The 11,820-nt window shown below is 37.2% G+C and overlaps 1 protein-coding gene across 11 annotated transcripts; it reads left to right on the forward strand.

Annotated features, from left to right (window-relative positions):
- The first annotated feature begins 242 nt into the window (after nucleotides 1-242).
- On the forward strand, nucleotides 243-10,597 carry LOC148405195 (uncharacterized). Of its 11 annotated transcripts, none has more exons than XR_015864382.1 (9): nucleotides 243-3,176; nucleotides 4,550-4,796; nucleotides 5,289-5,360; nucleotides 5,435-5,575; nucleotides 6,386-7,888; nucleotides 8,523-8,637; nucleotides 8,845-8,883; nucleotides 9,655-9,930; nucleotides 10,308-10,597. XR_015864382.1 is itself a non-coding variant. In XM_088407177.1 (8 exons), exons 2-5 carry the CDS (start codon nucleotides 4,767-4,769, stop codon nucleotides 6,437-6,439), a joined length of 303 nt encoding a protein of 100 aa, XP_088263303.1. In that variant the 5' UTR covers nucleotides 243-3,176; nucleotides 4,550-4,766; the 3' UTR covers nucleotides 6,440-7,888; nucleotides 8,523-8,637; nucleotides 8,845-8,883; nucleotides 9,655-10,597. The 11 variants fall into 11 exon arrangements, 2 of the variants coding, with proteins under 2 accessions (XP_088263303.1, XP_088263304.1); XR_015864376.1 differs by having other exon boundaries at nucleotides 6,386-7,493; nucleotides 7,601-7,888; nucleotides 9,655-10,597; XR_015864381.1 differs by having other exon boundaries at nucleotides 6,386-6,932; nucleotides 7,601-7,888; nucleotides 9,655-10,597.
- The last annotated feature ends 1,223 nt before the right edge of the window (nucleotides 10,598-11,820 follow it).

Raw genomic sequence — 11,820 nt, forward strand, 5'->3', positions numbered from 1 at the left:
TGAGATTAAATTCTGTCTTTCCACTGTATGAAAACCCCTCAGCTAAAACAGTGTGATGGACTGATGCAGCACTTCTGTTTTTGGTGTAAGGTGACATTCGAATGTACAGTCATGAAATGAGAAGCCTGTTATAAAAAAAAAAAAAAAAAATATATATATATATATATATATATATATATATATATATATATATATATATATATATATATATATATATATATATATATATATATAATGTGTGTGTGTGTGTGTACATACACACACACGCACACACCCTCTGCTGTTTTTAAGCCTATTGTATCAACCAATTTCCTCCGAATTGTCTTAGTAACTACTTTTCAGCTGTTGTAACCAACATTCAGTTCAGCATCATTCAGTGTTTCATCAGTTACCGGTTAATGCTGCCAGCATACTTGAGTCCGTTACAGTAATAAAATGAATGAGTCAGACAGTGGAAACACCTTTGATGCTATTTTTTTGTGCATCAATTCATCTGTTTTATCATTAATTAATTCTTCATTAAGAAATTTTACAGCAGTTAGAATGAGGACTTTCCACTGTTTGATACTGCCTTTACTAAAACACTGTACTTCTTCATATTTAAATGTATAGTTACCCTTTACAGTAAAAAAAATGGAAGTGCCTTAAAGTGGAAACACCTTTGATGCGATTGGACCAGATTTGTTCCCATTATTTTTTTTTTTTTGTACTACTCTGTGCATCTATTCATCTCCTATTTTATCATTAATTCTCCATTAAGAAATACTATTGTAGTTACAATGAGGACTTTCCACTGTATGATACCCCCTCGACTAAAACAACATTTGTTCATATTTAAATGTTTATTCACCCAATGGGAAACATGTTCAAACTACAGGAAAACAAGACATTGCTCAACCTCTTCCACCGTCTTTTAGCCTATTCTACCATGCAACTTCCTTTGAACTTTGAATTCCGTGTCATTGAATAATACATTGCTTGAGAGTTTATGCTACCAGCATAATTGAATTACCTAAAGCAGGGGTCATCCACGTAGTGGCCGCAGGCACTGGGTCGCCCCCAAAAATCACATGAATAACCAGCAGACCTGGTCTGCTATAATAGTTATAATAGTTCAAGTGATAGACCATTGTAATTTTCCAGGAATTTTACTAACGATTATGCAAATCACATATACATGACATATTACACTTGATTTACTACAGCTGATCCTTAATTCTTGTGAGAAATCAATCACATGATCAAAGTCTTCACATAAACTGGTTATGCCGGCTTTGTCCAAAAAAAGGGAGAGACACCAAGGTTCTTCGTACTAATGCTTTATTGACTGCACTTGTTTGCAACAGTTCACACCGTAGAACTGACACATACAAAAGAGATGTCAGCTACGGACAACATAATATGCATTTAAACATAAACCAAACTCATACATACCACTTTGGGCCGCTAAACATAGACAAAGCTGGAACACTTTACGTCTTCGGATATACGCGTGCCGTCGCGTCTGACTTGATGACAGCAGCGTGAATGATTTTCCCGGAAGCCCCTTTCGCGACCCTTAATAAACTCTGCTAGCTGACGGATTGAAAATCATCCATAACTTAACACTATTGCTCCAGTGGACTTAGAAATAATATGGAGCCATTTCAACCGAAATACAAAATATAAAAATCGAACAGAACAAAATTAGGTTACGTTTCAATACAACATTGCCCTCTTCCGGCGAATGCACGGTATTTCTTTGCCAACCGCCACCACTGGTAGTCCTTCGTATTACTCAGTACCAAAGAATTGCTCTCGGTTTCAAAAAGTTTGGTGATCCCTGCCCTAAAGTTTGAATAAGAAAAAAAAGTCAATTGGAAATTCTTTGCTGCTGGAACAGATTTGTTTCTATTCCCTTTTTTTTTTTTTTACATTTCTTATTGTGCAGCTATTCAACTATCTTATCTTGATTTATTTAATAAGACATTAAAAAAAACACTCTCCACTGTTCAGGCATACTCTACCAACTAATTTTGTTCTTAACTTCTTAGGAATTACTTTTCGCGTTTGTTTCTCGCATTCAGTTTAACACCATTCAGTGTTGCATCGATTATGCTGCCAGCATACTTGAGTGCTTAACAGTAAAATTGTGTCATACAGTGGAAACCCCTTTGATGCAAATTGGCCAGATTGTTAAATGCCACAAAATACATTTAATTCTCTCCATATTATAATCATTATAATATCCAGAGAATTAAATGTTTATAATTAAACATTATAATATAATGATATTCAATTTCAGAGAGGTTTTTCTTTTGTGCTTTTACTTGATGCATTTTAGACAAGCTGCTTGTATTTCTCAGTAACTTTATTCCAACAAAATGCTGTATCAAAAGGAATCACACTTTGTCCACATTACCCTCTTCAAACCTCATGAGACAACCTGGACAACACCCAGACTGCTCACACTTGTCTACCACAAGAATTTTGGCCGAAGCAGTCAGTCCAGCACAGAAAAACATTTTGCTCGCTCCAAATCCTTCGCTCACGCTTGAGTTGTGTCCTTACGTGCTCAGCGAAAACGCAGAGGTCGCAAACACAGAAAATCAATATATTTTTATGTGCTCAAAAACTGTTCTTGCTCGGTCAAAGTCTTTCGGTCTTAACCATTTCATTTATAAATGGAGGTACTGTGCGGGCCCGTATTGGTGAGTGCAAATACTTTATTTCTTATGTAGTCACGTTTATTAGTTAATAATCAATGGCTGCAAAAATAAAAAGTAAAAGAAAAGAAACTATTGGTTTTGAATGCTCTGGAAATTGAGGGTTGCTTCATTAAATTATTAAGGGTGATGTTATGAATGGTGTACATTCTCAAGCCCCTGTGTACCTCTAGATGTTATGCTTATTAAGTAGTAATAAATAGGCACATAGTCGGTATGCACAGCCGATTTGAAGCCCGCTACAACTTTAATAAATCACCCCTCTTTTTTTTTCAAGATGACGTACATTACCAAAATCGAATGTTTTTTCCGCTTTCTGCCACTTAGGGGTGGGGCTACTTGGAATAAAAATTCACTTGACATTGACGACGACAGAGAGAGGTAGGCCATTATTTCTCCAACGCGATAGTGGGATGGGTCTATGCTATTTGGAATAAAAAGTCCACCTCACATTGACGACGACAGAGAGAGGTAGGCTATTATTTCCTCTTAAATTCAAACCGAATGTAACACCTTCCCAAAATTATTGTTCTGCGTGTTTCAGTTTTTTCGAGTGAATGTACTTCTGTGACATGTTTTTTTTTTATATTTATATTTGGAATATATAAATACTGCAAATTACATTTTGCCGACTGACCCGACTCAAAATATAAGAAAGTGACAAAAAAACTCGAAAATATTTAATATATAAGGCATGGTTATACACTTCAAAATGTATAGTGTTAGGTTTATTTTCCGTAACGTTGTTTTATGTTCTGTAAATGCCGTTAGAAATCGGTGCAAACCAGTGTGAAAAAAAATTCGGCCTTCTGCCACATATATTAAAAAAAAAACCTCTTGGCTAGCAGGTGGAGGAAAAATTACCTTGCATTGTGTAACACGTTTTGTGTAAAACTACAAACAGTCGATGAACCATTGGAAATGTCTTTATTTTATGCTCTATTATAGACAGTACATTTCATTATTTCATCGTCAACGTTTTCCCCTTTTTTTTTCTCCAACGCAATAGTGGGGTGGGGTGGGGGGTAAAACTCGATTTAATTATATACACTGCTTTGTCGCCGCTCGTCACAATAAATCCCTCCAGAGTGCTGGAATATGTTAGGGATTTTTATTTTGTTAATGTGCAAAGAAAGTGTCAACTGAAATTTCGTAGTTTGTTTTCCATCACAATGTATATGTGGACGCTTCTGCTAGCACACAGACTCGCCACGTGCGGCTTTAAGCTAGCTTGACCTGTTGCTTTTGTTGCTCAACACTGACACCTGATGGATCTTTAAAATCATTGCTCTCAACTTCATCCACTGACTCATGACATTTTATTTCGTTACAAATACAGGAATTGTTGCATTATTTGGTTTTGTTGTACATAATACTATCTTTAAATGCAGTCAATAAATGTAATATAATGCTGGTGTGAAAATTTATTTCTTTTTCATGATATTACGCTGACGTTAGAAAAGGCAGACGTTCCTATTTAATTGACATGAAATTATTTAATTGAAATTAAATTGATGCTTTGTGGTTATCCCCTCAACAATTCACTCTTGTGGAAATTGCGCGTCATTATACCACTAAACTTTAAATGATGTTGTGCATATACTAGGTTCGGTACAACTGTACCGTTTTGGCAACTATTTAGAATTTATTTGATGAAATATCACGGTCCTAATAGTGTGGCAACACAGATGCTCATCGCGAAAGCAGTAAAAGTAGAAACATGCATCACGGCCAAAAACTGGATTTTTTGCCCTAACGACCGCTAGAGTTGGACGGATTTCATGAAAACAAAGTTGTTGCCCTCTGTGACGGGCAAAGCGTGTACAAACTTGTTCTATTTCCAGATTTGGCTGCCAAAGTCACAGAGGGCAACAACTTTGTCTTTTGTAATTGTGTGGATAGCCGGACCCCAAATGTCCTGCTAAGCAGGAGGGGGATGAAGATTTATTCTGGTCCCCAACTCACCATCTCCCCTGACCTGGAGGCCCAAGCCAAGCTCCTTCTGTGCCCCCCATCGCCACCATCACCCCTCAGGCAATCAAAAATCAGGCGCCTGAGGGCATGGTTTCCCTTGAAGGGCAAGTAACTCATGTAAGTTTATTAGGTCACATATGCACCTATAAGCACTGTCACACACATTCTTGTACATACACTCATCAAAGATAACGTGTGAAAAAAAATCATTTATTCATTAATTATTTTTCTATTATTCTATTTCCATCATGTGTATTACGCCCATTTTTTGTGTTCTAACACGATTACTTGCTTTCTCTTGCAATACTGTATTTGGAATACCTTTCGTTTTTCATTAAGTGTCAACTTGTTTTACGTTCAAAATGTGATTGACTAAAACTCACCATTACTTTGGTTTGTCGAGAGGTTGCCCCAGAAGGACATGAATGCATTTGAAATACAGTTACGTGCAGGTTAACACAATTATTGCAATGAACTGATTATTACAAGGACACCCAAATGACTTTTTTTCTTCCCTTTCAGTTTCATGGTTGTTGATACACACACATTCTAGGCACGAGCACACATAATTATGCCTTTGACTTTTATGTTTAACTTGGTCCACTTTAGATGCAGTCAATGCGGATGGTGAGGCAGAGGGGCACCCGGGATGCGCCCATGTGCATAATCACAATTCAAAAAGTAAGTACACAGTTAGTGATTTTCAGTTGTCGAACTTCAAACAACACATACAGAGCATTTTTAAACTACTACAGGATGAAGCATCTGTAAAGATCACCCTCTGGAGGGAGGCCACCCTCAATAATGTTTCTGTGGGGATCAACTATCGCTTCACCCATTTGAGTGTACGAGGCAATGACTACGGTGTCACCATGCACACAACGCAGTACACCAAGGTAGATGTGAGTAATTAATTGCTTCTATGTCAGTGGTACTCAAAAATTGCCTGTGTTCAAGGTATTTTAATACTTATCAAGCAACATCAAGACAAAAACAATGCAGTACTCAAAGTACTTCTGTCTCAGTCACGCTCTTGCTGCCATTTATAGCATGTGAACTACAATCTCACAACACATTTCAGTCAAGACAGAACCATTGACGTAGCTTGGCTATTCTGATTGAACCATACACGTGACACGTGTGTTTGGATTAATAAAATGAATACAACACACCTGTGAATCCAAATGAAAGTCAACTTAGGTTTGGCCTCTTAATTCCAATTGAGGTGTTAATATGAAGCATTTTCATAACTATGAGTCATTCATATCTATTCTAATTGGAATAAATGGTATTAATTAAACACATGAGTCAACCCAGTCACCATCCCTCTGGCTGTGTGGGAAGCCACATTTGATGAGCGCCCACTTATACCTGCCGGTGGCCTGTGCCTCACACTTTTGTTCATGAGTCATTCATATCTATTCTAATTGGAATAAATGGAATAAATTAGACACTCAGCTATGGTTGAACTTAAAATTGCACAAATCCTGTGAATTCCGACTTTTAATGGTAATTACAATAAGAGTTCTGTAGTCCTCTTTCATTAAACGCAAAATGATAAGGTTTTGTGTTAAAAACTGAAAGTTAAGTATAATGATGACCATCTCACGTGAGCGTGTGCCTGGAATGTGTGTATGTAAACAACCAGTAATTTTGTTTTGAATTTCATCCATTATGACACTTCATTTTATCATTCCACTCAACAGATCTGCGAGTCAAGCAAAAACATCACCATCGTGTTGATTACTTGGTGGACATAGTGGAGGTGGTGGAGGACTCGGGGAACCCAGTCACTATCCCCCTGGCCATGTGGGAAGCCACATTTGATGAACGCCCACTTATACCTGCCGGTGGCCTGCGCCTCCCACTTTTGTTCAGCACAGAGGGGGAAGTCATGAGACTCCATACAGAATAGTTTTTTACATCGTTTCTTTTTTTCTTTCTAATGTTAATAATCCAGCCTGTTGGCATAAGTTTCATTTTTTATACTCGTTTTTTATTTTGTAATGAGTGAGTGGCAACAACACACTATAGCTTCCTACTTTTACTTTCAGTTTTGCGTTGGAGTTGTGGAGAAGAAATTTAGCACTAAATCGGTCTAGTAAATACTGTATTTTTTATTTATTTCATTTTGCAGATGCAAGAGCGGATTTGATGTGGCAACGTTACCTGTCCAGATGTAAATTAATTACGTTTAAAAAGAATTACGAGACTGACCGTTCATAATACGTCACAGAATAAAGGCGATGTCTGGTGAGAGCCCTGGTGGGGACCCTCGGCCAATGTTAATCTCTTCTAGGGCGATCGAAGTATTTTTCTATTCTGCACTGACTAAAGGAACGACGAAGCTAAGATGCTAATGTAAACTGAAAGCCATGTCGTTTTCCGCCGAATGCCATTGCATTGCTCGCAAAAAAGTATTCTTGTATGTTCTAAAACTATCTCGTTGCATATTGCAATGCTTGTTAGGCACGATAATTTTTGTTCATTTACAATGAGCTCATTCGTTATTTTGAATACGTTATAATAAATTTATAGTACTGTAGTTCTTAATTTAAAATGATTATTTAATAATTTACATAAATTCTTTTTATACTATATAAGTATCTCTTATTTACCTAATTTTAAAATATATGTGATGCCTTAAATGCAGTCCAAATATGAAATATGAAATGTAATGTAATAATAATACAAAACTATTTATTATACTATTTATTTTAGTGCAAAAGTGACATTTGAAATGGAAGCCTTCCTTGCTGCTTAAATGGGTGCTTTGCGGCTGTGCTTCACCTGATGGCTAAATTTCACATTGAGGTTGTGTAGATACGAGCTTCTGTTGTACTTTATGCAGTTTCAGTGACTCTCTTGAAACAATTAGAATATATCAAATCAAAAACCGTGTTTTTGGCTTTCTCTTTCAGAATGGCAACAGCATTGCTCCATTGTTAAGGTGGTTGCAGAACACATAAGTGTCAAGGCAAAACCTGTGTCCTCACCTTGCGTCCAAAGACACAAGAGCATCGATTTTGTGTTTGTCAATGAGCAGAAGGGCCACAAAAATTCATGTTGAGCCCCAACTACAATTACCAGAGGAAAAGGAGGCCCAAACCAGAGAGCTGCTCTGTGCCTCATCTGTGCCATCAACACCAGCCCACGTAAAACAAAAGCTGCCTGAGGGTACGGTGACTGTGGATGGACAATTCATCCATGTAAGTTTGTTGAGTCACAAACGTATACACACACACTCACAACAGGGCTCCATCCAGAATATTTATTTTACTAGGAGCATGGTATCTGCTAATCAGAAATTTAAGAGGTTATTCAAAGTAATATGCAAATATATGAAAATAAATATTCATTATTTTGAGATTTTTCTAAATATTTATGTATTTTTTGCACTGGTTCATCTGCAATATTTATATTTTTCACAAATTACATACATACTGTACAAACATACATACAAATACACATACATGCGCACCACATATTATACATACCTACTGTACTGTACACACTCATGCGTACAGTGTACATACATGCATACACAATGTACATACTGTACAGTACATACTATACATACATACATACATACATACATACATACATACATACATACATACCTAAAATAGGTACCTAAAATATATTTTCATATGCCTGCAACTCCAAATAATAGGAACCAATGTGACAGGAATTATTTTATTTTTGAAAAAAAAAATATGTAAAACACATAAATACCGATTCCAGTGTTTGAAGCATTTTATATACCTATTCATCCATCCATTTTCTATCTATATATATTATATACCTATCCATCCATTGATCCATCCATTTTCTGTCTTCCAGCAAGCCAGCGATCCTTGTGAGGACAAGGATCGCAGGCTTGCTGGTACCTATCCCACCTTACTTCAGGCAGTAGATGAAGCACGCCCTGAACTGGTTGCCAACCAACTGCAACAAGGTACCATCACAGTATCTTGTTGCACAAGTATTTCTTTTTTTTTGTTTTCTAAGAATGTTACAATAGTTTCTTGTATTTTTATTATACATTGCCCAAATGTCAAATGGAAATGCAATGTGGTTTTATCAAAAATATGTCACCATACTGAATTGTGTCAAATGCTTTGAAACTCTGACCCATTTTGACACAACTGTCCCATTGATGCAGTGTTTCAGGAAGCAGTCGTGATACTCAACATGGATTCATGTGAGTGCGTCGCGATACTGACCCATTTCAACACAGTTGCTTCAGACGGATTCAGTGGATCAAAAAGCTTTGATTTCTACAACACTAGATTTCATTCGACCCGGCAAAAATTTCAGTCCGTCGAAAAAAGCGAGTCTGTAGTTCATCTCTATCAAAAGTTTTGATTTTTAAAAGAAATCAAAACAAATGCTCCCTTCCGCCGCTAGAGAGCAGTAAATATGAAAAAATCCCTCACGTCCAGTGTATTAAAAATAAAATTAATCTGGTTTCATGCAAAAGACGATTAATATTAATATGATATAACTTACTTACTGGCCATGCGCTGCTATAACGTTTTATTTTTTGTTTCAAAGTAGTATGACAATCAAGGCCAAAAAACTAAATAATCATAGCTTCCACTTCGGTTTGTTAGTGTGGTGAGTTGGTTCAGGAGTAAAATTGCATTCAGTCAACTGTTAAAATAAAGCCGTTGTTAACACATTCACCACCAAACACAAAAACATATTTTTTTCTAATGCAATCGTTTGTGAATATATGTGTTTTGCTTAGAACAGATCTCTTGTCATCCGTGATTACGATAGGTATGTAGGATAGGCTACAAATGTAGGCTAATGATAAAACATAGTTCTGGGAAACAAAGTTAGAGTTGACATTTTTTTACTGATCCACCTGAGAACAGAAGGTGTAGATCCGGCCCCAGAGCCAAAATGAGTTTTGACATATATCGAAGACAAAAAAAAAACGTCAATAGTTTTTGCTTTTCTCTTTCAGAATGGATACAACATTGTTCATCGCTAAGGTGGTTGCAGAACACATGACTCTAAGTAAAAACTGCATCCAAAGTCAAAAAGAGGGCAGCAGTTTCGTGTTTGTCAATAAGTAGAAGGGCCACAAAATTGATGTCGGGCCCCAACTGCAATTACCAGAGGAAAAGGAGGCCCCAGCCAGAGAGAGCTCCTCTATGCCTCATCTGTGCCGTCAATGCTATCCGTCATGAAACAAAAACTGCATGAGGAGACGGTGACCGTGGATGGACAATTCATCCATGTAAGTGACGAACGAATACACACACTCATGCGCACACACAACAGGGCTCCATCCAGAATTTTTATTTTACTAGGAGAATGGTAACTACGAACCAGAAAATTGAGAGTTTACTAAAAATATTATGAAGAAAATAGTGTTAAAGAACTATTCATCATTTTCAGTATTTCCTTGTATCTTCTACATTATTTGACTCATTCAAAATGTTCCAACTTTAATCGATTTCCCCGAAGCCCGCTGTTCCATGAATTCCATTTTCCTCTTCCCACAATTCAAAATGTTCCCACAATTCCTAATGTTTTGTTTTTTTCTTTTATCTTCTACAAAGATAGGCCTATTTAAAACAATGCCAACTTTGTATATTTCACATGATGTCACAGGTTCAAGCACTTCAACATTCAACATAACTCCAGCATGCAACACCTCTCCCTTCAACTGTTTGCCCTTCACACGCAATTTTTTGAGGAATTGTACATAATCTAGTTGTAGAATGATGTTTGCCAAGAAGGGTCAAAATGTGCTTCACTCGGGCTGAAAACGCTGTTTTGGCCATTTCATTAATGTTGTCTGTAAAATAAAAACTAAATATATTTCAACAGAAAAGATTAATGTTATCCTAAATATTCTTGCTTCTAAAGCATAACCAAGCAGAAATTTCATTGTAGAATGATGTCTGCCAAATAGGATCAAAATGTCCTCCACTCGGGCTGAAAACGCGGTTTTGGTCATTTCATTAACGTTGACTGTAAAACATAAACTAAACGTAGTTCAGCAAAAATGATGAATGTTATCCTGAATATTCTTGCTTCTAAAAAGCATAACCAAGCAGAAATTTCATTTTCGAATAATGTCAAGTGTTTTAACTTTTTTGCTGTGCTTCTCCCACACTTGAAGGGTTAGTACCAAAACTGAGCTTCTAACTGGGTTCCACTCAATGACCAGACTCTTGTTTTTCCTTTTTTATTTCCTTTTTTATTTTGATTTTCTTCAATCCTTGTTATGTTGGTCACAGGTAAAAAACCCTAAACAAAAAACATTAACTCTTTTCACATTCCTTATAAAACCCGATACACAATATTACATAATCAAAATACACAGTACGTGTTTGACATTAAACTAGCAGTGCCTTAAAATTAGACTACCTACTTTTAAATTACGCGAATACAACAAAGAATAAATTTCAGCAAGCCATTAACTACAATACACACGCCGAATGATTTAGGCCAACCCCTAAACCACCTCGGTAATGCTGTCCAGCCCGTAGCAAACAAGCTGGTGGGATCTCAGGGTTCCTCTTGGAGTTGAAACCCGGATCTTTAGCAGGTACCGCTTGGTCTCCACAGTCACTTGCATCCCGCCGACTCCATGGACTACAAGAGTCACATCCTCACTCCTCAAGTTCAGCTTACTCATGAGTTATGTAGTTTGTGTCAGAGGCCAAGTCTATCAGAGTCCCAATCTTCTGGCCAGCATTTGCGGTGACTTCCAGGATCATCATAATGACAGGGAACTCTTCAAGGCCTTTCTCTGCCAGCAGACTCCTCTTCGGCACAGTCTACTTGCCCATATATCTTCTTTTGATTTTTAAGGAACTTAATGAGCATGTCGAACCTGTCCTCAGGGGAGGGATCTTCCTCTTCTGACACATGGACTAGCCACTCTTTCTTTAAATCCTTCGGCAGCTTACTTTCCAGGGACTTTGTGACGAGTGGATTTTTCAGGGCACCGGTGTTCCCTAGTCCACTGAGGTCATACTGAGGTGGAATAGGGCCTATTCCACAATTTGTATTAAGTCCACAATCTTCCTGGGATGGTGACTTTTAACTGGTGGCAGTGCCTGTAGCTCCTCCATGATTTCCAGCACAATTGCCATTTTGTTTCCGAACATGTTTT

This window comes from Hippichthys cyanospilos, unplaced genomic scaffold, assembly GCF_059441005.1.
Source record: "Hippichthys cyanospilos isolate Australia breed blue-spotted pipefish unplaced genomic scaffold, RoL_Hcya_1.0 HiC_scaffold_25, whole genome shotgun sequence".
Lineage (NCBI taxonomy): Eukaryota > Metazoa > Chordata > Actinopteri > Syngnathiformes > Syngnathidae > Hippichthys > Hippichthys cyanospilos.

Excerpts from the sequence above, each read along its gene's own strand:
- LOC148405195 (XM_088407177.1), top strand. The coding sequence starts at position 4,767 with ATGGTTTCCCTTGAAGGGCAAGTAACTCAT. Across the intron at positions 4,797-5,288 it reads TTGAAGGGCAAGTAACTCAT|ATGCAGTCAATGCGGATGGT; the intron begins GTAAGTTTATTA and ends GGTCCACTTTAG. Across the intron at positions 5,582-6,385 it reads CGCAGTACACCAAGGTAGAT|ATCTGCGAGTCAAGCAAAAA; the intron begins GTGAGTAATTAA and ends TCCACTCAACAG.